This window comes from Sander lucioperca, chromosome 6 (genome assembly GCF_008315115.2).
Source record: "Sander lucioperca isolate FBNREF2018 chromosome 6, SLUC_FBN_1.2, whole genome shotgun sequence".
Classification (NCBI taxonomy): domain Eukaryota; kingdom Metazoa; phylum Chordata; class Actinopteri; order Perciformes; family Percidae; genus Sander; species Sander lucioperca.
Window position 1 is genome coordinate 22,566,922 of NC_050178.1, and position 24,729 is coordinate 22,591,650.

General features: G+C 44.4%; 1 protein-coding gene across 4 annotated transcripts in view; it reads right to left on the bottom strand.

Moving 5' to 3' along the window:
* Positions 1-2,426: 2,426 nt before the first annotated feature.
* ip6k1 (inositol hexakisphosphate kinase 1) overlaps positions 2,427-24,729 on the bottom strand; it is a 57,292-nt gene continuing 34,989 nt past the window's right edge. The window contains exons 4-9 of one of the 4 annotated variants that reach the window (XM_036002125.1): positions 24,385-24,511; positions 16,961-17,198; positions 15,301-15,482; positions 11,008-11,189; positions 6,022-6,255; positions 2,427-2,971 (exon numbers count right to left, since the gene is read on the bottom strand). In XM_036002125.1, the coding sequence (XP_035858018.1) occupies positions 2,468-2,971; positions 6,022-6,255; positions 11,008-11,189; positions 15,301-15,482; positions 16,961-17,198; positions 24,385-24,511 (1,467 nt within the window). In that variant the 3' untranslated portion in view covers positions 2,427-2,467. Of the gene's footprint in view, positions 2,972-6,021; positions 6,256-11,007; positions 11,190-15,300; positions 15,483-16,957; positions 17,199-24,384; positions 24,512-24,729 lie in introns of all 4 variants that reach the window. The other 3 variants (XM_036002126.1, XM_036002127.1, XM_031301374.2) reach the window with 3 other exon arrangements.

The following is a 24,729-nucleotide window of genomic DNA, read 5'->3' on the forward strand; positions in this document are numbered from 1 at the left end:
AAAAGACTCAGTAATTTCCTAAAACTGCTGGTCGTTGTAGTTTTTACCAAACGTTACTCAAACAGGAGGAAAGGTCCTATTTGTTGGGGACTATTTTCTGCTGCGGACTGATCCACATTTGGTGCTGTAGTGAGTATTTGGGCGAGCGGGACGGTGTATTTTAGTGTGTGTGCTCGTGGTATGAAGGAACATGTCACTCAGAGCAACAGACTGTCTCACTGACGTGGTTTTAATAGTATTTGGACAACAATGGAGCTCTTTGGCACAGAGGAAGAGGACATATCAGGCTTTGGATACACACACAATACTCGTTAGTGGATCAAGTCATTGTTCATCGGAGTCTTTTCTTAATAGGATTTGTTGACAATAAGAAAAATGTTAGCAGACCAGATTTGGGAAAGTCAAGTCACACTTATGCTTTCGATAATATACAATAACCCAGAGAATGATTTCACAGGACACCGACTACTAACGTTTTTTTGAATTAAGCCCCAAAAAGGGACACACAGCGTTTAAGAAATGATCTATATTCTCTCCTTAAAGCCTACTTCTACGTTGCACTCTGTGGCCGTTCTCCCCGTGGGCGATCCTGCCGTCGGCGCCGCTGAAGGAAAAAGTCAGCGCCATCTATTGCTTTAACAGACGCTCGGATGGGTTTCTGAGTGTGTGTTCAAGATTAGGCTAAAAGAGTCTGTTCACCTGTCCAGGTTTGGTTTCTGTAGAGAAAGAGAAGTTAGGAGGAGTGAAGTGGTGGGGCTTCAGAGTGGGCAGACTTCAGCGGGCGGCCTCAGGGACTCAGCTGATTGGTCATTCAGAGAGGGACTCACTGTGCTGTCAAACAGCTCCAAAGACAACTGCTTTCAGGATGGGTCTGTGTGTGTGTGTGTGTGTCTCTATGTGTGTGTGTGTGTGCGTGCATGTGCGTGTGTGTGTCTCTGTGTGTGTGTGTGTGTGCATGTCTCTGTGTGTGTGTGTGTGTGTGTGTGTGTGTGCGTGCGTGTGCATGTCTCTGTGTGTGTGTGTGTGCGTGCATGTGCGTGCGTGTGTGTGTCTTTGTGTGTGTGTGTGTGTGTCTGTGTCTGTGTGTGCGTGTCTCTGTGTGTGTGTGTGTGTGTGTGTGTCTTCTCTCTCTCTCTGTGCGTGCGTGTGTATGTGTGTGTGTCTCTCTGTGTGTGTGTGTGTGTGTGTGTGTGTGTGTGTGTGTGTGTGTGTGTGCGCGTGCTCCTGTTTGTCTATCTTGGTGAGGACCAGTTTGAGTGATGACATTTTTGGCTGGTCCTCACATCCTTCAGCCTGACTTGGTGTTGTGATTAAATATGATATGACTGTGATATATGACTGTGACTCTACCTGGATGTTTGAGCATCACTGTGCAGACAGTTTTCACATTCATGCACTTTGTTTCCCTGTGCTCACTATGGGCGGTCTGTGGCGATACTGTATCGATACACAGACGCCAGGTATCCATCTTTTGTTATATGATTGCACATTTGATTGAACTTTTTGGCACGAGAATGATAAAATCAATAGCTTTTTCAGGCCTAGACGGTGCAGTTGAGTTTTTAAAGTGACAGAGACCCATGAAAAAACTAATTTTTTGTTTTGATAAAAGAGATGTTGACATCTCCCGTCGTCCTTTGATGACATCGTTTGAAGTTGTAAAAAAGGTAAGGAATTGCAAGTTATCGCAGAATATCACAATTTATTTAAAATCGCAATAATATCGTAGGGCCTCTGGTGACTGCCATCCCTAGTGCTTACCTTAAATCTATGTTTAAAGATACTTCCAACTTTTAAGACATATACAAATTCTCCACTTTGAATAGTAGGGTCTGGTTTTTCTACAAAAAAACTGCCTCATTAAAATTCTTTGAATTCGGAATTACATCTACTACTCGTGCATATTTTTGGAGATGCTCATATGTATTTTAAACTGAGATTTAACGTGAGCACATGCAGGGAAACTGTCTTCCTTCTGCAGGTGAACGTGAAAACATCCTTCCAGTGTCTAATTCTGCACATACCTCATTCTGCACATACCTCATTCTGCACATACCTCATTCTGCACATACCTCATTCTGCACATACCTCATTCTGCAGAGTGAAGCTCAAACCTCCAGCTGATGTGAAGAGGAAAAACACATTGTGAGTGGAGGGGTACTCTAAGGTTAGACTGTGATGATTAAGGGTAGGGTTAGGGGCTGGGGAATGCATTATGTCAATGCAGGTCCTCACAAGTATAGAAGTACAAGTGTGTGTGTGTGTGTGTGTGTGTGTGTGTGTGTGTGTGTGTTTTTGCAGAGCCTCAGACAAACAGAGGCTCTCCATATCAGCTTGAAGTTGCAGCCATTTCGGCACCACTGTCTGTAGTAACTACGTGTGTGTGTGTGTGTGTGTGTGTGTGTGTGTGTGTGTGTGTGTGTGTGTGTGTGTGTGTGTGTGTGTGTGTGTGTGTGTGTGTTTGGGGCTATGGCAGGTTGTCGTCCCGCAGGCTCTCCAGGATCTGGACCAGGCTCTCCAGTCCGAACACGTAGCCCCGGTCCGGCCCGTCGTGCACCGCCGTGTCGCCGCGGAAACCCTTGAAAGTGGAGTGGGCGAAGTCGATCATACGTACGTCCACCAGGGGGGGCTGCTGGGGCTGGGGGGCGGGAGGAGAGGGAGCAGGGGAGAAGGAGTCTGGATGCGGGTGAGGCGAGGGGAAGGAGTGGCAGTCTGACTTTGAGGGTGGGGCCTGTTGGGGAGGGCGAGTGGAGGGGGAGGGCGTAGCCATCGGCGTAGCCATCAGTCCAGGTCCCTGAGAGGACACTGACCCCGGATTGGGGTTCTGGCTCATGTCCGTTTCACGTGGAGTGCCTGGGGCCGCGGGTGCGTGGGGTCCGGGGCCACAGGGGGGCTCTACGGTGGCCACGGGAGTCTTCTGGTGCAACGCTGCATGCTGCCCAGAACTGAGGACTGAAGGGCCCTCTGGTTCCTACAGACAGAGGCAAACACAGTAGTGATCAGTATGAACAAGAGACCGTATATATAATGGACCAGCAGGTCCCGTGTCTCTGGACGGAGACCAGTGAAGTCTCTTTCCCGGTGATGGCTGAGCGTTACTGAGCAGCCTCCAACTGAGCTTGAAGACGTAGATGTGACGTGAGCAACCTGTCTGAAAGTTGGAAGTCTTCTGGTAGCTGTGCCAAGAGAAATCTCAATCATTCCCAATCTAGCAGAGACGGAGAGCGTAGGTATATGTAAGGAGATAACATAGACACAGGCTAATTATTGATCACTAAAATGATAGTTAACATTAGTAATTAAACTTAAACAGCTAATGGAAGTCCAAACTGCCTGAGAGCTTCTCCTGTACTATACGGTAATTCCTCTACTATGAGACAGTAAGTCTCGTGGTTATGACCCAATCGTTAGCCTATTTTTATAAAAACGTCTGCTACGGAGCCATAACGTGAGCTACAAGGTAATGGAGCCTTTTATACATTGTCGTGTTTCTTTAGAAATAAACAATGGACAAATAGAGTCTTTAAACTCTTCAGATGTAAAGTCATTCTCTGTCAAAGTGACGTCAGAATGAATGGCAGTCAATGGGATGCTAACGGGGGGTGATGGCTTGGTAGCATCAGAATGGCGCCATAGCAGCTACACGTTGTGAGGAGAGGGTTACCTCCTTGTATGAACAATAGACTGTAAAAAAAAAAAAAGATGGACGACGTGTCTCCACTTCCTCCCAAAATATGGGCACCGCCATCTTGTAATTTTGGAGTCAGAGTCTGCGTAGTAGTAGTCTGGCATTGCCAGCTCTATCTCCGCAGCACTGTGGATTAAGTCTGGCTATACCACAGATGCATTCTGGGATAGGAGAAAAAACTCTGTGGGTTGGATTTCTTTAAACCAATCACAATCATCCTGGGCGGCGCTAAGCTCCGGTCACACTGCAACTAAAAGTCTCAGAGGGGAACTTGTTTTGGTGGAACATTTGCACCCCACAAAAGAACACGCCACGTAAAATATTAAATTAAAACTGGTAATCCAGGCTTGGCTGCAGTTACGTTTAGGGGTGGGTGAAAAATCGATACAACATAGTATCGCAATATTTTCCGAGGCAATACTGTATCAATACACAAGCGCCCAGTATGGATCTATTATTATATATGTGTTGGTCAGTTTGTCTGCTGGACAATCCCATTTTGCAGCAATACAATTGAAGTGAGATGAACAAACAGAAATGTTTACTTTTTAGATTAAACAGATGTTGACAAAGTTTACTTTTGGGGACATACTTTGAAATTGGGAAACATTTGAAGTTGGAAAAAAGGTAATAAATTGCAATAGATCGCAGAATATTGCAATATGTTTAAAATCGCAATAATATTGTATCGTGACATAAGTATTGTGATGATATGGTATCGTGAGGCCTCTGCTGATTCCCCCCCCTAGTTACGTTTGCAGAATGTAGACAAACCTCATCTGGGCTTCACCTCTCCCTTTCAGAGTGACAATTCACAGTAGAGCTGTGTTATGACTGTGGTCATATTGTTCTTTAGTCTGCTGTGTGCCCTGTGTTTCTTCTGTTGTTTCCAATTTTATATGCAAATTGGGGTGTGCTATAGCCGAAGGAGGATGGGTGGAGAAGTTCAGGCCCGACCCTGTGATTGGGTGCAGCTGGGGAAGCCACCCAGATATAAGGAGCCAAGATGGCGGCCATCGGTGGGCAGCAGGCATTCCTCGTCCTCATCTCGCAACCGGCCACGCTTTTGCTTTGTGTAACGTTGCTTTAGATTAGATATTGTTTTTGGTTTGTTTAGTAAGGGTGGACCTCCAATCTTGTTTTCTCCTGTTTTTGTTAGTTAGGGAGGTAAGTCTTCTGTAATTTGTTTTGCCCTCTTGTTTGTTAGGTTAGTCTTAGAATTGTTTTGTTATTTTGGTGGTAGGCCACCCTGAAGCCTTAAACGAACATATGTTATGTATATATTGTTTCGTTCTCTGTAAAATAAATAAGTTTGTTGATACCTAACCTCCTAATTGTTTGTGGCTACTTGGGAGACGGGGAAGATGGGGCCTTTTTGTGTTGCGTCCTAGGCACCCCTAGACTGGGGCGTAACAAGCTGTAATCAGGCGTTAAAAGTTCGGCCCAACAAGGCCTGAGCTCGACAAGTACATTTTGATTGACAGCTTTTTTAAAGCCTGAACCCGTTTACAGCCTGACATTATTCAAATGTGCGCACGCACGCACACAGCTCTTCTTCCTTTCATCAAGAATGAGTCATTTATACCTTTTTTAACATCATTAATTCATGACTAACGGAGGCTATCGGCCGCTTGGAAGTTGGAACAAAGAAATGAAATAAGTCCTCCAGAGGCCAGCCTCCGTTTCTCCTCCTCAGCATCATTAACACGCTAATGGAGACGCATCACCTGACCGCTCGTTTACCACGCAACCTGGAGCGCAAGCCTGAGCCCGAGCCCGAGTTTTTTTGTGATTGTTTTGGGCTAAAATCCTTGATTATGCGGCACGTTTTCTTAAAAAATGTGATGGAATATGCGGGATATTTATGCAATTTTATGTGATGAAATTGCGGGAACTTGCAAAAACTGCGGTTTCATCGTGGCTTCATCGCGGGGTTTGCAGCTTTTCGATGATGTTCACGTTGCGTAATTACGTCACTTCATAACATTCCCATGGCAACAGGAGAAAACGGCTGCTCTTGTGTGAAGTAAACGCAACTTTCTGCTAAGATATGTGGGACTTTTTTGCAACGAAAATGCGGGGATTATGAAATCATGCAAGCCCCGCATATTTCGCACGGAAATCTGCAATTTATGCAGTGAAAGTGCGGCGTATTTGAAAATATAATGTTGTAAATAAATATGTAGACTTTGGCTGATTATGCATTGAATTATGCGATCGCATAATCATGTTTTTCTGGAGGGACTGGTATGAACACAAAAACTTGACAAAGTTATGTCACCTGACTCCCCTGAAGAATAAATGAGCCCTTATCCATCCCAGTCCCGGCTCACCTTTCCCTCATAGATGATGAGCAGTGAAGACGAGTAGAAGCGATAGGATGCCTGCCTCTCCAGCACCGCCTTCAGGGTGCGAAGCTTATTCAGGATTGGCTCAAAGAGGTCCTGCCTCAGTCCCTTTCCGTTGTGCATGTACTGGTAGAGGGCCTCGCGGAAGCCTTCGATCGACAGGCCGCGGCCGTAGTACTTGTTTCTGCAGAGGTAGTGACCGGTGCTCAGCTGGTACACCTGCAGAAATAAATGATTTATTATTTATAACTTTATAGATATTTATATACCTTCCCTTGTTCAATGTCAGGCCGTTTCATTGTGTAATACGTCATATTATGCTGCACATGGAGTCAGATTTTCTAAATGAAATCCGACCACAGTTAGAAGAATCTAACAACTCTCACACTATGTCCATAATCCAACATTTAGTTTTGACTTATTTTCCCGTTTCTGGAGCCTAAATATCAACACTGGCAAACAGTGGTGGAAAGTAACTAAGTACATCTACTAGGGCTGTCAAAATGAACACGTTAAAAACAAGTTTAATATAAGCTAATTCCTTTTAAAGGCATACTATGCAGTTTCCATTGTTGTCAAACAGCGCCCCCTAGAGGCTCTGTGGAGTACTTGTGTTTAACGTTACCGTTGCTGCTTTTTAGCTCTCACCAACGAGTGAAAGTCTGAGCGAGTGGGACTCTTGTCCGGTTCCTCACGCGGTCACTTTCTCGTTTTCTTTTCCTCGACTCTTCTGACCGCGCTTTCTTCGTCGACTCTGCCATGATTCACGTCTGAAATGCGTGCTAGTGTCTTCCATAGAGGCTGCTTCTCATATGTGGTTGATGTATGTGACGTCGTGATTCTTGCGTGATTTGGCAGGGCTCCCCTGCTTTGCTATCGGGATGATTCGTCCAACTACGAGTTCGTTTACCATCAAAATGACTTTGAAGCTGTTATATTAAGGTACAAATCCTGCATAGTGTGCCTTTAATGCCACTCATTTTTTTAACGCATGGTTAACATGCACGCTCGGTGATTTTACTCCGTAGTTTGGGAAATCAGGAAGCTGCAGAAGTAACAATGTGGACAGGGTTGCCAACTTGCTGACTTTCTTCTCTTCTCTGCTTCTCTTCATAGTCGTCAGAGTCACCTACCAACCCTTACAGAGCTGGATCAGTTCTGCCTTGCACCAGCTCTTAGCTATGCTGTTATAGTTTTAGACTGCCGGGGGCCTTCCTCTGACACACTGAGCTCCTCTCTCCTCTCTCTTTCCATTTGTGTGCCTCCGTGTCCCAGAAATGCTCGTTACTAACTCAGCTCTGGGGAGCTTATCCCCCGGAGCCCTTATGTATTTTTTCACCCAGCATATTTCCTTGGATTAGGGTGGCACCTAAATCATGGTTGCAGCTGTCGCCGTGCTCCACGTCCTGCTACACCCTGCTATGCTCTCAGTGCCCTGCTACATCCTGCTACGCCCTGCTACATCCTGCTACACCCTGCTACACCTTGCTACATCCTGCTACACCCTGCTACACCTTGCTATATCCTGCTACGCCCTGCTGCGTCCTGCTACATCCTGCTACGCCCTGCTACATCCTGCTACACCCTGCTACACCTTGCTACATCCTGCTACACCCTGCTACACCTTGCTACATCCTGCTACACCCTGCTACACCTTGCTACATCCTGCTACACCCTGCTACACCTTGCTATATCCTGCTACGCCCTGCTACATCCTGCTACGCCCTGCTACACCTTGCTACATCCTGCTACGCCCTGCTGCGTCCTGCTACGCCCTGCTGCGTCCTGCTACGCCCTGCTACATCCTGCTACACCCTGCTACACCTTGCTACATCCTGCTACGCCCTGCTGCGTCCTCCTACGCCCTGCTACATCCTGCTACGCCCTGCTACACCTTGCTACATCCTGCTACGCCCTGCTGCGTCCTGCTACGCCCTGCTACATCCTGCTACGCCCTGCTGCGTCCTGCTACGCCCTGCTACACCTTGCTACATCCTGCTACGCCCTGCTACATCCTGCTACGCCCTGCTACGTCCTGCTACACCTTGCTACATCCTGCTACGCCCTGCTACATCCTGCTACGCCCTGCTACATCCTGCTACACCCTGCTGCGTCCTGCTACACCCTGCTACACCTTGCTACATCCTGCTACGCCCTGCTACATCCTGCTACGCCCTGCTGCGTCCTGCTACACCTTGCTACATCCTGCTACGCCCTGCTACATCCTGCTACGTCCTGCTACATCCTGCTACACCCTGCTACATCCTGCTACGCCCTGCTACACCCTGCTACATCCTGCTACACCCTGCTACACCTTGCTACATCCTGCTACGCCCTGCTACATCCTGCTACACCTTGCTACATCCTGCTACGCCCTGCTACACCCTGCTACACCTTGCTACATCCTGCTACGCCCTGCAGCGTCCTGCTACACCCTGCAGTGTCCTGCTACACCCTGCAGTGTGCTGCTACGCCATGAACTACTACGACTATTTCTAGTCACTGTTCCATTATCTTTATTGTGACTATTATTGCCACTGTTCATCACCCCCCCAACCAGACACCGCCTACCAAGAGCCTGGGTCTGTCCCAGGTTTCTCCCTAAAAGGGAGTTTTCCTCACCACTGTCGCACTAAATCCTTGCTCTTGGGGAAATTACTGGAATTATTGGGTCTTTGTAAATGATAGAGTGTGGTCTAGACCTACTCTATCTGTAAAGTGTCTTGAGATAACTCTTGTTATGATTTGATACTATAAATATAAATGAATTGAATTTCTCGCTAGATTTAACGACTTTTCAGACCCTGTAAAATACTTATAAATATCCCTTTAAAGTACATTTATAACAGATACAAAAATTGTGCAATTAATTTGTGATTAATTGCGAGTTGACTAGGACACTCATGAGATTTATCGCGATTAAAAATTTTAATCAATTGACAGTCCTAAAATTTACTTAAAAAGTACTGTACTTAAGTAATTAGATATTTGTACTTCATGCTACTTTAACACATTTTGAATGCAAATATTTTACTTGTTACTCCACTACGTTTATCTGGCAGCTTTAGCTACTGATTATTTTGCAGATCTGAATTATTAATACAAAATATAAATCAACTAATAAATTATGTATTATTATAGGTTAAGCAACCTGCAGTATTTAAAGCAATTAAAATCTGTTCCATGTTTACCAGCTGCAACATTAAAGAGATGTTCACACATTATTGCATCAATAACTATAATCAAGTAGTATAATGTAATACCCACTTTACCCCAGCAGAGTGAACTGTAACACACACAATCTGATGGATGTCCTAAAGGAAATGCGCCTGTAATTATTGTTCCTACGTTCTCAGCAGAGATGTCAAAAGTATTCCCATTCATTACTCAGGTACAAGTATAGATACTAGGGTTTAAAAAGACTTCTGCAGAAGTTGAAGTATTAACTCGAGCTTTTTACTCAAGTAAAAGTATAAAAGTACTGGTTTCAAAACTACTTAAAGTATAAAAGTAAAAGTAATGTAAGGGGGAAAAAATAATATCAATATGCTTTTTCAAATTAGACGGCGAGTTTTGGAAACAATTAGCTCGTGGTACTTGGGTGTGCAGAGCTTGCAGCGCATTCGAAAGGAGTTGTTTCTGCATCCAAACATTTCGAAAAATTCTTCCAGGTAGGCTGCCAGGGATGTAGAAGGGTTGGCTGGTCTTCCTGGTACAGCCAGGGATGTAGAAGGGTTGGCTGGTCTTCCTGGCTACCAACCTCCCCGCTGGTCGGGACATTTCGCTCAAGTTCTCTTGAGTCTCTGCCACGGACATCTTGGTACTAGGCTACATACGTCTGCTATTTCCTTGCTGGAGTGTGATGTGATTTGTGTCAGGTGCAGGTGCAATGGATCGCGTACAAACAAATAGGGTGTCAGAATGGTATATGTTTATACTTCTCATCCAATTACAATCAAATTCACTCTATCTGGATGGCGCGATTTATCTGGATAGGTTTTTATTTTTTTGTTGGTGTTTTTTTGAACGATGACAAGCCGTAATGAAAACAAGCCGAACTGAAATAGGAGTAACGAGGCTATTTTTAAAATGTAAGGAGTAGAAGTAAAAAGTCAGTAAAATAATTACTCCAGTAAAGTATAGACACTAGAGATGCACCGATAGACCGGCCGGTGAACGGAATTGGCCGGTTTTCACGTGCTCGGCCATGACCGGCGACCGGCAGGTCAGTCTGACATATGGTGATTTCATGCTGGTCAACGCTCCAATTAACTGACAACATAAGTTATACCAGTTACAGTTCTCAAGGACACACGCACACACACGGACGCCACGGCACGGACGCCACAGCACGCTCTCTTTCTCCTTTCTCTCAACTTTTACGCCGTGTGGCGCGTACCCGCTCGCGGTGTGAAGCTCGTGTCGGCGCTATTCTCCACATGTAGGAACCTGGTGAATTAACCTGCAACATGTCAGCTGTTTGGGAATTCTTCAGCGTGTGTGCAGAAGATAACAAGTTTGCAATATGCAACACCTGCAAGGAGAAAGTAGGGCGTGGAGGGACGACACCAAAAACCTAAATCACATTTCTTTAGTTGATATTGATGTGAAAAGAAGGAAATGGTTCTAACATTGCTCTTTAGATGTGTGTGAATGTCCCACACCAGGAGTAATTTATATAGTTCTATTTTATAGTGATCCATTATCTGTTCAACACATGTTCTATTAAAGAAAAGATAGAAAATACATATGTGTGTGTGCTGTAAAGTGGTTAGAAAAAATGAAATCAGAATCGGCTAAAATCGGTATCAGCTGGTCTAACTCAAAGAAAATCAGAATCAGCCTAGAAAGTTGTATTCGGTGCATCTCTAATAGACACCCAAAATTTCTACTTGAGTAAGGTAACAAAGTATTTGTACTTCGTTACTTGTCAGGCGGACGCTGTCTGAACCGTAGGGGCAGTTGTTGTACCTGCATGCCACACACTCTGACTCCCAGCGTTGCTGAAGTGCTCTGTTCACATTTCCTGATCTGCCTCGCCGCCTTCTCCTCGGAGGCGTCGTCTCCGTGCTGCCTGGTGCCCATCTTCAGGTCCAGGATGCAGGGGTAGGAGAAGTGGTGGACCACGTTCTCCAACAACAGGAACTCTGGTTCAAATGATGCAGTTAAGGAGCAAACTACAGAACCACGGCTGATCTCTACCTAATCTGGAGATTTAGGGGGCGAGACATAGACACAACAGTTTATAATGTTCTGCATTTCTTATGCAAAAGTGCTCAAATTATGCTCATTTTCAGGTTCATAACATATTTAGATGTTGCATAATTTTTATTTTATTGGTTTATTTGATATGGACCATGCATATTTATGAACATTGTTGTATAAAAACACCATGTAAATATGCCAGAATTAGTTAAAATAACTACTTTCTATGAGCACTTTAACAATTTTAGAAACTAAATATTGTAAATGAGCCATTGTGAAATTGCAGAACTAAGGTTAACGGATTAGTCTAAAAGTCTGATTAAAAATTACAATTCCATTTTTTGACGTTTTTCAGTCAATGTTAAAGGTGCCCTCAGCGACGTCACACATTTTTTAGGCTACAACTTTTTTTGTCACATACAGCAAACATCTCCTCACTATCTGCTAGCTGCCTGTCCCCTGAACACACTGATAAAAACCACAGTCTCTGTAGACAGCCCAGGCTCCACAAACACCAACAAAAACAAACTGTGCCAACCTGCACCACCAAACATAACAAACAGTCTTCCAGTCAATAACCAACAAGAAGGATTCGGGGGTGATACCCATTAGCAGCACTTGTGAGTTTATCATGTGACAGCAAAAACGTGAAAGGTGGAGCAGTATGTCCTGTATGTCCCTTACACACACACACACACACACACACACACACACACACACACACACACACACAGACAGACAGACAGACAGACAGACAGACAGACAGACACTCTCTCTCTCTCTAAGGTGGAGCAGTGTGTCCTGTATGTCTCTTACCAGCTAACGTATTTCTAGATGGATCATGAATATGGAGCGTCTACTCCAGTTCAAATGTTAAATTTCAACCAAAAGGAATACTTGGAGTTGATGGTGGAGGTAAATATTCATGAAAAAGGAAAATGTTGTGAACGGGCAACACAGATTTAGATAATGAACAACTAAACACGTTACACACTGGGTCTTTAATGAGACAGAATATTCCTGATGATCACTCCGAATAAATTATAGCCTACTATAAGATTTCAATTACATTTTGACTTCTGGGTATTTCGTTGTGACATTAGTAAAAAATGAAATGACATTTAGGATACTCTCGTTACGATTTAAAGGATGCTTGAAAAGATACTGAAACACTGAAAAAGCTAATTCCTTGAGAGCTTTAAGCTCTCCGCAGCAGAGATGATGACTGGACGCTGATAACTTCAATAATCTGAATGCACGTTCCTACTCCCTACTGCACCTCTGCCAACCTCAACAAGCTGGAACTTCCCTGCATGGTCTGGGAGTGTGAACAGGTGGATGGATGTCGAATTCCTACTGACCTGATAGTCTTGTTACTTAATGACGACTCTAAATTACGCCTGCTTGGGAGTAGAGCCTGGATCGGGCCGAATTTTTTCGTCCGAACCCGGCCTGAGCCTGACAGTGTTTATTAAGCAACTGGAAGGCATTCGGAAATGTCAACAGATGAGGTCATCAGCTCACACGGGGCAACAAGCTCACGTTAATAATCTGTTTAATTTAAAATGTTCAACGTGTTAACCTTTCCTGACCGTGGTCAGAACACCAGGGAGACTGGTTACCTCCAGGACCGACGGTATAACATGAATAACATCGGGGTTAAAATCCTGTTTCTGGAGAGACAAAGAATGAACTTGGCTTTCAGTCTGGAGTTTATCTCGGACACCACACACACACACACACACACACACACACACACACACACACACACACACACACACACACACACACACACACACTGAGCTCTCTTAAAGGAGCAGCAGCACCATTTTACAACAAATGCCTCATCGCGCTGATGTGACCGAGCCTGAACCGAACCCGACCATCATTTCTAAATATCTGTCCGAACCCGGCCCGGCCCGTCGGGACCTGTCGGGCTCAGGTCGGGTATCCATGCCTTACTTGGGAGACAGAGGATAGCCGGCTCGACAGCAACCAAGAAAATGATAGCTCAGCGCTGGCTCCACTCGCTTTGTATAAAACAGTGGTGGGCGTATTTTCTAGACATAGTTATGCTGGAGCTCTCTACAGCAAGGATTAACAAAGCCAAGTCATCTACTATAGATCTATGGAGAAACACAGCAGCACTAATCAGTCCTAATGAACTAGAGGAGAGGGACTAGGCAAGGAGGGATTTCTGTTCTTGTTGTGTTTTCTTGTATATTTGTTTGTTTGGTTTCCCCGAGACCACAGAGGGTGGGGGGTGGGAGAGGGTTTTGGTTCTTGTTTGATTGTAGTTGTATGTTCTATGTTCAAAAATAGAAAAATAATAAAAAATTGATCATAAAATAAATAAATAATCTGAATGCACTATGTTTCTGCACAGAGAAGCAGCCCTGCTGAATCTGCTGTGACTGAAGACAGATGCACTCTCTCTGTGTGTGTGTGTGTGTGTGTGTGTGTGTGTGTGTGTGTGTGTGTGTGTGTGTGTGTTTCTGTCTCCAGACAGCTGCAGTCGGCTCTCTTTGAAGCTTAAGATCAAAGCACAACCTCTGAGCTGATCACCTCAGATACCCAGATACCCCGCCGGCCTTTAAAGCTAATTCAACATAGCGACCAAGCCGTGAAATTGCAACTTCCTTGTCCGTCACATGATGCCCTCTGGCCCAAAAATACTTTTTTCCCATAGACACATGGGAAAGAGGCGTTATTATGGATCCCACGTAACTTCTGTGACAGTCACCAACAACACCAAGACAAATTCCTTGTACGCGTAAAAAACGTACTTGGCAATAAAGCTTTTCTGATTCTGATTCTAGGCAAGTCCCGCCCTACGAAGCAGCTTGATTGGTTGGGGTTAGGCATTGACCTCGAGTGGTTAAGGTTAGGATAGCCGATTGGTCAGGGGATAGGACCTGAACAAATCGGGTTAAGTTAACTTGCGTAAGCATAGACGCCCAGCCAATAGTAGCATGTGAATGCTATTGAAGGGCGGATCTTGCCTAGAAGCAACTCTCATCGGAATAAACGCTGTATCCAGTTCTTATAATACGTCAATGCGGACACCACCCATCGCTACCTCACAGTCTCACTGACATGACATCATGACTTAGCGTAAACATACACGCCCACTTTCTTAACATTACATGTCATTCAGCTGATGCTTTAATCCAAAGCGACTTACAATGTCTATATATGTCAGAGGACGCACACCTCTGGAGCTACTGGGGGTTTAGTGTCTTGCTCAGGGACACGTTGGTTGATGTACCGCAGTGGGAATTGAACCCAGATCTCCCACACCAAAGGAAGTTGTCATATCCACTGCATCATCACCACCCATCACCTTAAGTGATGCCAAGTGGCGTGTTATCTGTACGCATTTTGAGCTATCCGCGTGTATGTCTATGATGTATACAGCGGACGTAAACATACACGCCACTTGGCGTGTTATAACGTGACACGCGGGACCCGGTCTCCTGGGTGAAAGTCTTGTGTTCGACCCATCCTCCCCCCCGACCAACCTCCCTACGGTAGATTTTCTCCCTTTCATACTACTCACTACGGCGTAAATTCACACGCAATCTCAAGGTAATGTAAGTCAATGGAGGCCAAACGGCGTTGATAAACACGCTAAAAAGTGAGCATGCCTCTTGATAACACGCCAATAATGGCATACGGATTGGCGTGTCATACATACGCCACTTCATGAGATCAGTCTGGTCTCACGGACATTTACATTTAGTGCCTTATTGCAGCAGTACACAACTCCACTACTCGACGACTAAAACCACCAATCAGAATTGTGGGCGGTAGTTGACTTCTCCTGGCTAATATTATGTAGCCAGCATCACTAGATGTACAATAGTTGCAGTACTCTGTAAAAACATCAGTGCTTGTATATACATATTTAGATCATTTCTACAGCTACATTCCTTCAGGTGTGGTGACACTGCAGTTTTTGAATGCTGTGGATAAAGCTAGCAATTGGATTTACATTGTTCTGTCAAATGAGAAAGGACTGTTGAGTGTCAGTGAATGTGACAGGTTGAGGAAGGATACTGAAGAGTTTGCGGTCCTTGGATTCAGATCTCATGCGGCTGAGCTGCTGTTTGTGGCAGCGGAGGCTCCAGGGGTTGTGGCTGATCTCTGAACTCAAACCGCTGTTCCAATCCAACATCTGGAAGGGAACGTCCGAGTGGATCTTTGGGTCGAGCCTGGGACTCTTCAGCTCTGCAAGACTGCAGCGAGGAGGAGAGGATCATTAATATTGCAAGAATGACCGTCGGTGCCTCTCTGTTTGAACACTTGTATTTACAATGGATTTAAAGAGCTGCATTAGAGGGTGACACAGGAATCAATTGCTGCTCCCATCCCATCCCGAGCACACAAAAATAGTTTTGTTCCCTATGTTGTCTAAAGTTATCAGACTCTGTCGCGGACATGCGCTTCACACCGCGAGCAGGCTCGCACGCCACCCGGCAGAAAAGAGAGAAAGTAAAAGAGACGTTGTCCGTCGCTGTCTGGAGGAGAACTAGCCAGTTGATGTCGCTTGTGTGTGTTTGGTTAACCGCGGTCAAAACACTGAGATTGCCTCGAAATTTAGGCTACACTACACATGCATTACCTGCAGACCTAGGTAACATGCATTACCTGCAGGTCTAGGTAACATGCATTACCTGCAGGTCTAGGTAACATGCATTACCTGCAGGTCTAGGTAACATGCATTACCTGCAGGTCTAGGTAACATGCATTACCTGCAGGTCTAGGTAACATACATTACCTGCAGGCCTAGGTAACATACATTACCTGCAGGTCTAGGTAACATACATTACCTGCAGGTCTAGGTAACATACATTACCTGCAGGTCTAGGTAACATGCATTACCTGCAGGTCTAGGTAACATGCATTACCTGCAGGTCTAGGTAACATGCATTACCTGCAGGTCTAGGTAACATACATTACCTACAGGTCTAGGTAACATGCATTACCTGCAGGTCTAGGTAACATACATTACCTGCAGGTCTAGGTAACATACATTACCTACAGGTCTAGGTAACATACATTACCTGCAGGTCTAGGTAACATACATTACCTGCAGGTCTAGGCCATTTCATTACGTAATTCCTAACGGAGATCTTCTCACACTCAAAACACACATTTCTCTGTCCTGCTCCCGTTGATTTCTCCGCTCTATTCCGTCCTCATCATGTTACCAACAGTGAGATTGACTCCTGTACCGCGGGACTCCCGCGGGAATACCGTGACCCACCGGAGTCCCGAAAAATTGTCACCCTCTAGTCTGCATTATTCACACAAATTTGACCTTTGGACAGTTCTGTGAAGTCTTTGTTTATTTGCCCCCAAACAGAAGCTGGAATCAGATCATTTTTGGAATTGTTTATAGCTAAATTATTACTAAGATAGTTGTTGATTCATTTTCTGTCAACAAACTAATAAATAAAAAAAATGAAAAAATGTAACAACTATTTGGTCCGTGTAACGCTCATCAGTTCAATTTTCTAAGCACAAACGGACATTTGGAAAAACAGAAAAATGGCTTCCAATATCCATTTTTTCATTTTTTCCGTCTTGACAAGTTAAAAAATTGGATCTTTAAACTGTTTTTCCAATTTTCTGTTTTTATTCAGAGGATCAGAATGTATTTATTGTATTCTCTCCCTCGTTCCTCCTAGCTATTCCATTAATGTGACCTTACGTATCAGAGGTGTCTGTGTCGTGTGCCTCCCTCCTGTCGGGCCGCTCCTCCCTGTGTTCAGAGGCCGAGGAGGAGCGATGGAGGCTGCGTCGGGAGTGTTTCCTCCTCGGCTGCTCCCTCTCTGGGAGGTCACGCTCCTCGTGCTCCGCCATCCCTCCCTCTGTGTTGCTCTCCACGTAGGGGTAGGCCACCAGGTTGATGTAGCCGTCAGAGTCGCTTTCAAAACACACCATCACCACACCTGACAGGACGGAGCAAAATAACGACAGGAAGTTTAGAAACAAATAGAGATGTTCCGATACCGACACCAGTATCACTATCGGCTCTGATACTGCCTAAAACGCTGGTATCAGTATCTGGAAGTACTGGAGTTAATGCACCGATCCCATACCATGTAATAAAGCCCTAAAGAAAATCTACGTTAAAGTAGTTTATTTATGTTCTTTTTCCGTTATAACTGACTGTCAAACTGCAGAATAGAAGAAAGTTCTGGGTGTTCATTGTTCATGTTTCTCAAAGAGTTTAACCTGAGCCAGACTGACAACAAAGATAGAAATAATATCACATCCATACAGAGATAGTAGTATACAGCTGTTATACATCATATCATCATACAGAGATAGTAGTATACAGCTGTTATACATCATATCATCATACAGAGATAGTAGTATACAGCTGTTATAATAAATATATGACACACTGGTATCGTTAAGTTCAGGTATCAGAATCGGTATCAGGAAGCAAACAATGGTATCAGACCATCTCTAGAAACAACACATTTATTACAATCCCAAGACACAGAAATATAATCCATCGTCTGAATGACTTTGAAAGGTCTTACATAGTTTATCTCCATCACCTCTGCAGTGTTTCCCCTATAATTGACCCTTCGCTAAGCCCCGCCCTCCTTAGTTACTGTTGCTACGCCTGACTTTTGCCTGACTTTCGTGCCTGGCCCGTCTATTACAGTATGTATGCACCGGTGTCAGACATTCCCAAAGAGATAATTACCGTATTTTCCGGACTATAAGTCGCACTTTTTTTCATACTTTGGCTGGTCCTGCGACTTATAGTCCAGTGCGACTTATATATGTTTTTTTCCTCTTCATGACGCAGTTTTTGACTGATGCGACTTATACTCCGGAGCGACTTATAGTCCGAAAAATACGGTAGTCATTTTTGGCGAACAGGTGAAATATCTGAGAGAGCAAGACAAAAGGGACTGCAGTATGCATTCGAGGGATATATCCACGATGTAATATGCAACCGATGAGAGAATCATTTCATCAAAATTGAAGTTAAAGCCCATAGGTCCCAGCGCAAGCAGCAGCCGCCTCATACGCTGACCATTCAAATTGAGGAACAGCTACGTTCATGCACACCAGGGTAAGTGAAATTAGAAAATAATCTAATAATTATAACTCAAACTGCTTATCCATAAGTCCTGTGGAATAAACACAAGACATTAGCTTGAACACTTTGCAATGATAACATTCTCCTGCTTATATTTTTAGCGATTAACAAAATGCTGAAATATATTTTAAAGTATGTCAGTGAGCCTCCGTCTTGCCTTTAATCATCTTATTTTACGTTCAAATATACGCATTATGAACAAAGAACCGTCATTACTTCCAAGCAATGCTGTGCTGAGTTAGCTAGATAGCTGGCTCGATAGACGGCGACCGGAAGAACAAGAGCTACGGTGAGTTGTTAAAACCTTTCTTTTTAGTAAACTCTGAACACTACCAATGTTGTCAATGCTTTGGTTAAGGTGTAGAGCTCCTGGTTATAGTATATCTTGGTCACCGGTGGAGTTAAGGTGTAGAGCTCCTGGTTATAGTATATCTTGGTCACCGGTGGAGTTAAGGTGTAGAGCTCCTGGTTATAGTATATCTTGGTCACCGGTGGAGTTAAGGTGTAGAGCTCCTGGTGATACTTGGACCAAAGTCTCATGTTGTGTCGAGCCTTCTTAGTGGTTTAAAAATAGATATTTTGAGGCTAGCATCAAAGTGTCCCTAGCTCTCCCATTCAAAAGACCATTTGACCCAAAAACGAGAATACAGTAAATCTTAAAAGTGGTGATTCCGTCCTGAATATGCTTTTAAACTAAAGTTTGACTCGGGTACATTCACAAAAAGACCCTAGGTTGCATTTTGGCGAGAGTTACGCTTTAACCCTTGGGTTGTCTTCCCGTCGTTTGTGCAATTTTTCGTTTTTTCCTGGGTCATAATTAAATATATAATTCTTTGTCAATTTTTTTTTCGTTTTTGTTTTTTTCCCACGTTTTTGAAACTTTTTCTGACTTTTTTTTAACGTTCTTTTAGCAATTCTTTTATTCAAAAGCCATAAAATCAAATAAAACCCAAAGTGATCGTTCATTTTACTTTGTAGGGAACCAAATTTTCTTTTTAAAAATGGGTCAAATTTGACCCAAGGACAACAGGAGGGTTAACGTTGGGTTCCCTGTCATTTGTCATTCGTCTGTGTACCAAGATTTAGTAAATGTTCTCAAAATTCAATTGAGAAACTGTTTATAGATCAAAATACCCAGATAGAAAATGTCAGAGATTATTTTTAGCTTTACAAACAGAGAAGAGCATCTCATCCCCGCTAAGTGGATCACTGAACATCCTCCTTGTTTGTCCAAATTTAATTTTACGTCGAGTTTGCTCAATGGTGGAAAATCAACTCTAAAGATCCAAATCTTCCCCTGGCCAGCGCCGAGTGTGTGCTCTGTCCTCAGGAAACTGGACTTCTTCACCTCCTCCACACCCACAACACCAGGAGAAACCTGATCTAATAATGTCAAACACGTTCTGGACAAAACAACCTTGACAGGTTCAGAAAGTCGTCCCTGGGCAGCTGTCTGTCTGTCTGTCTGTCTGCTATTATTTAATCAGCAGGACAATGGTAGTGGGCAGAGGTCCAGGGCTAAATATAGACTCCTTATGGACCACTGTTGCCATGGCACTGGGCCCCAAAACACCAGCGAGGTGACCTGGTGGGAATACAGACAACTGCAGCTCACTGTAGTGGGTTTATACCACCAGCTCTCATGTAAAGTACCTCCGTGTGCGAGAGGAAGGTGGCATGTATTTTAAGTTATAAAGTGTGTGTGGCCGGGTTGGCTCAGTGGGTAGAGCAGGCACACGTAAACACAGAGATTTATGCCTCGACGCAGAGGTCCAGGGTTAGAGTCCGTCCTGTGATGATTTCCTGCATGTCTTCCCCTCTCTCTCTCTCCTTTCTCACCTAGCTGTCCTGTCAAAATAAAGGCAGAAAAGCCCAACAAATAATCTAAAAAAATAATAAAATAATGCCAAATAATGAGGTAAACGTATTTTAGACAAATGCTGTGAGCTTAAACGTTCAGATTTCCGGTTGTGTAGTATTTGGTTTAGAAGCCTTTAACGGTGATTTTCACGGTACAAAGTCCTGCTATATAGCTGAAACAAAACTGGAGCGCAGCGGAGAGTCCAGGAAACACGCTGGCCAATCAGAGCAGACTGGGCTTTTTCGGGAGGAGGGCTTAAAGAGACAGACGCTCCAGCAAAGCGTCTCATACAGGTGCAGCACAAGAGGGTCAGCTTCTCCTCACAACGTGTAGCTCCTACGGCGCCATTTTGATGCTACCAAGCCATCAGCTCCCGTTAGCATCCCATTGACTGCCATTCATTTTGACGTCACTTTGACAGAGAATAACTTTACATCTGAAGAGTTTAAAGACTCTATTTGTCCGTTGTTTATTTCTTAAGAAACACGACAATGTATAAAAGGCTCCATTACCTTGTAGCTCACGTTATGGCTCCGTAGCAGACGTTTTTATAAAAATAGGCTAACGATTGGGTCATAACCACGAGACTTACTGTCTCATAGTAGAGGAATTACCGTATAGTACAGGAGAAGCTCTCAGGCAGTTTGGACTTCCATTAGCTGTTTAAGTTTAATTACTAATGTTAACTATCATTTTAGTGATCAATAATTAGCCTGTGTCTATGTTATCTCCTTACATATACCTACGCTCTCCGTCTCTGCTAGATTGGGAATGATTGAGATTTCTCTTGGCACAGCTACCAGAAGACTTCCAACTTTCAGACAGGTTGCTCACGTCACATCTACGTCTTCAAGCTCAGTTGGAGGCTGCTCAGTAACGCTCAGCCATCACCGGGAAAGAGACTTCACTGGTCTCCGTCCAGAGACACGGGACCTGCTGCTCCATTATATATACTGTCTATGGTGCAGCAGCCACGGACATTAAAGCATGTAAACATGTTCTAGTACAAACACAAAATACAAGTATGAACCTGAAAATGCTATATAATAGTTCCCCTTTAATATAAATAAACAGCATTTTGTTTTCTTCATTCACTGATGAATCGCCATGCAATTTTTATCATCAAAATCTCTCTCAGGGTCCTGTTTTACCGATCTGAGGTCACGGCGTGAAGCGCCTGCTGCAGGTGTGTTTAGGGCGTGTCCTAATCCACTTCTGCTAGTTTGACGGCGGTAAAAAGTGTCCGTGTGCCGGGGTCATGGTTCTAAAGGGTTGTACTTAGTGTCTTCATTAATCAGAGGTGTGTTTTGGGCGTAACATGAAATCAACCAATCAGAGATCATCTCCCATTCCCTTTACAAGCCAGGCGCGTTTGGACCTTGGAGCATTGCTGTTATGATGGAGGATTTACACCGTAATATTTTTATTTGTAATCTTCTGCATGTGTGTGTGCTGCTGTGTGTGCGTGTGTGTGTGTGCTGCTGTGTGTGTGTGTGTGTGTGTGTGCTGCTGTGTGTCTCTGTGTGTGTAACAAGCATAGTGTGCGCTGTGCACGAGCCTAGGATCATTTTACTAATGCTCTGTTAAAATAACAATGAAATGCTGCGTTATTGACTTTAGACCAGGTTTTTGTTGGTCAATGGTGCCATCACTTCCTGCTGCCTCAAGATAGCAATACTCCCAGAATGCACCTGAACACACCTCCCTGTAAGACCAGCACTCCCAGAATGCACCTGAACACACCTCCCTGTAAGACCAGCACGCCCAGAATGCACCTGAACACACCTCCCTGTAAGACCAGTACGCCCAGAATGCACCTAAACACACCTCCCTGTAAGACCAGCACGCCCAGAATGCACCTGAACACACCTCCCTGTAAGACCAGCACGCCCAGAATGCACCTGAACACACCTCCCTGTAAGACCAGCACGCCCATGGGCCACAGATGGGTGCAGGTGCATTTGCTGTTTAAACGACGTGGGCGCTGGACGGGAAACTGACAACTGGGTCGGTCTTAAACTAGCAAAGACACTTGCAGTGGGCTTTGCGTTACGCTGCGCCGGGTGCAAGATAGGACCCTTCATCTCCCAATCTACTTTAATTCGTCAATGTCTCCTCTCTTACATAGTTTGCTAAAATTCTAAATAGGTCACGTACATAAGGGTAAGGTGTGTATGTGTGTGTGTGTGTGTGTGTGTGTCCGAGTGTGTTTGGGCCTGTTACTACAGCAGAAGCACGTGGAAACAGCTACATTACAGTGATGAAAAACAGAGCAGCTAAACCACTTTACTGCCAGTAAACATCCGTGATTCTGTCTCTCTCTTCTGTCTCTTCTGTCTCTTCTGTTCTTTTCTGTCTGCCTTTGCATCCGCCACCGAACACAGAGGAGCAGAGATCATTTAGAGCAGTGTTTGAATTATGTGGTAGCCCAAATCCCTAAAAGAGACCTGGGCTCCTCTGAAAGCAACAAGTCTGGGCGGTCTCTCTATTTAATATTTTATTAAACATTTCAGTCAAAGCGATTCCGTCTAGCAGTAAGCAAGATGCTGTTCACACGTTTTTCACTTTAAATCAAAGCATTTCTAATCCTAAAATAAATTATATGACGAATGAAAATACATTTTAAATTAGTTTGCGGCTCTTTGAACTGGTCTTCATCTTCTGTTGATTACATAATTGTAGACTTGGCACGGGGTGTTAATATGTATTATGACTGTGGGCTGCTTTCATATTGTATTTTCCTGTCCACCAATCTGTGTGTGTAAGTATTGTGTGATGGATCTGAAGTCAGATTGGATGGATTTATCCACAGTAAACGTCTCTGTAATCTTGTGTTGAGACTGCGAGACAGTAGCTGACACTAGGGTTGGGCGGTAATACGGTAATACGGTATACCACGGGGTCTTAAAAATAGCAACGGTATCAGATTCAATACCGTTATAAAAAAAAATTCAATGCACTTATATAGGAGACAAGGATTAAATATTAAATATAATTTATTTAATTATGTGTGTTTGTCATCACGTGACAGTGTGGAGGAGAAAGTAGTTTTTTGTAAGTTGTAGAGATGCACCGATAGTCCGGCCGGTGACCAGAATTGGCCGGTTTTCACGTGCTTGGTCATGACCGGCGACCGGCAGGTCAGTCTGACATATGGTGATTTCATGCTGGTCAACGCTCCAATTACCTGACAACATAAGTTATACCAGTTACAGTTCTCAAGGACGCACGCACACACGGACGCCACAGCACGGACGCCACAGCACGGACGCCACAGCACGCTCTCTTTCTCCTTTCTCTCAACTTTTCCGCCATGTGTGGCGCGTACCCGCTCGCGGTGTGAAGCTCGTGTCGGTGCTATTCTCCACATGTAGGAACCTGGTGAATTAACCTGCAACATGTCAGCTGTTTGGGAATTCTTCAGCGTGTGTGCAGAAGATAACAAGTTTACAATATGCAACACCTGCAAGGAGAAAGTAGGGCGTGGAGGGACGACACCAAAAACCTAAATCACATTTCTTTAGTTGATATTGATGTGAAAAGAAGGAAATGGTTCTAACATTGCTCTTTAGATGTGTGTGAATGTCCCACACCAGGAGTAATTTATATAGTTCTATTTTATAGTGATCCATTATCTGTTCAACACATGTTCTATTAAAGAAAAGATAGAAAATAAATATTTGTGTGTGTGTGCTGTAAAGTGGTTAGAAAACATGAAATCAGAATCAGCTAAAATCAGTATCAGCTGGTCTAACTCAGAAAATCAGAAATCAGAACTGGCCTAGAAAGATGTAATCGGTGCATCTCTAGTTAAAAGATGAAGCCAAAACACAAACAATTGTATTAATTGGTCTGGTTTGGAGAAACGTGCAGCTACGGTTCTAATGCACCACGTATTTAAGCCCATCTGAAAACCGTCTCCCATCCGTGGCTGCCCTAACACTAGCACTAGCACTAGCACTAGCACTAACACTAGCACTAGCACTAGCACTAGCACTAGCACTAACACTAGCACTAGCACTAGCACTAGCACTAGCACTAGCAGTAGCACTAACACTAACACTAGCACTAGCACTAGCACTAACACTAGCACTAGCACTAACACTAGCACTAGCACTAGCACTAACACTAGCACCAGTGGGTTGTGACTGACCTTTGTACTCTGGGGTGAACTCCTTCATCTCTGGAGGCAGAGACTCGTAGAAGCGCTGCTCTCTGCTGATCAGAGGCTTACACACGGTGTGGTCATCGTAACGCATCATACTGGTGTGACCCCCCACCTGCACGCACGCACACACACACACACACACACACACACACACACACACACACAGACACACAGACACACAGACACGCACACACACAGACAGACAGACAGACAGACAGACACACACACACACACACACACACAGACAGACAGACAGACACACACACACACACACACACACACACACACACACACACACACACACACACACACACACACACACACACGAAA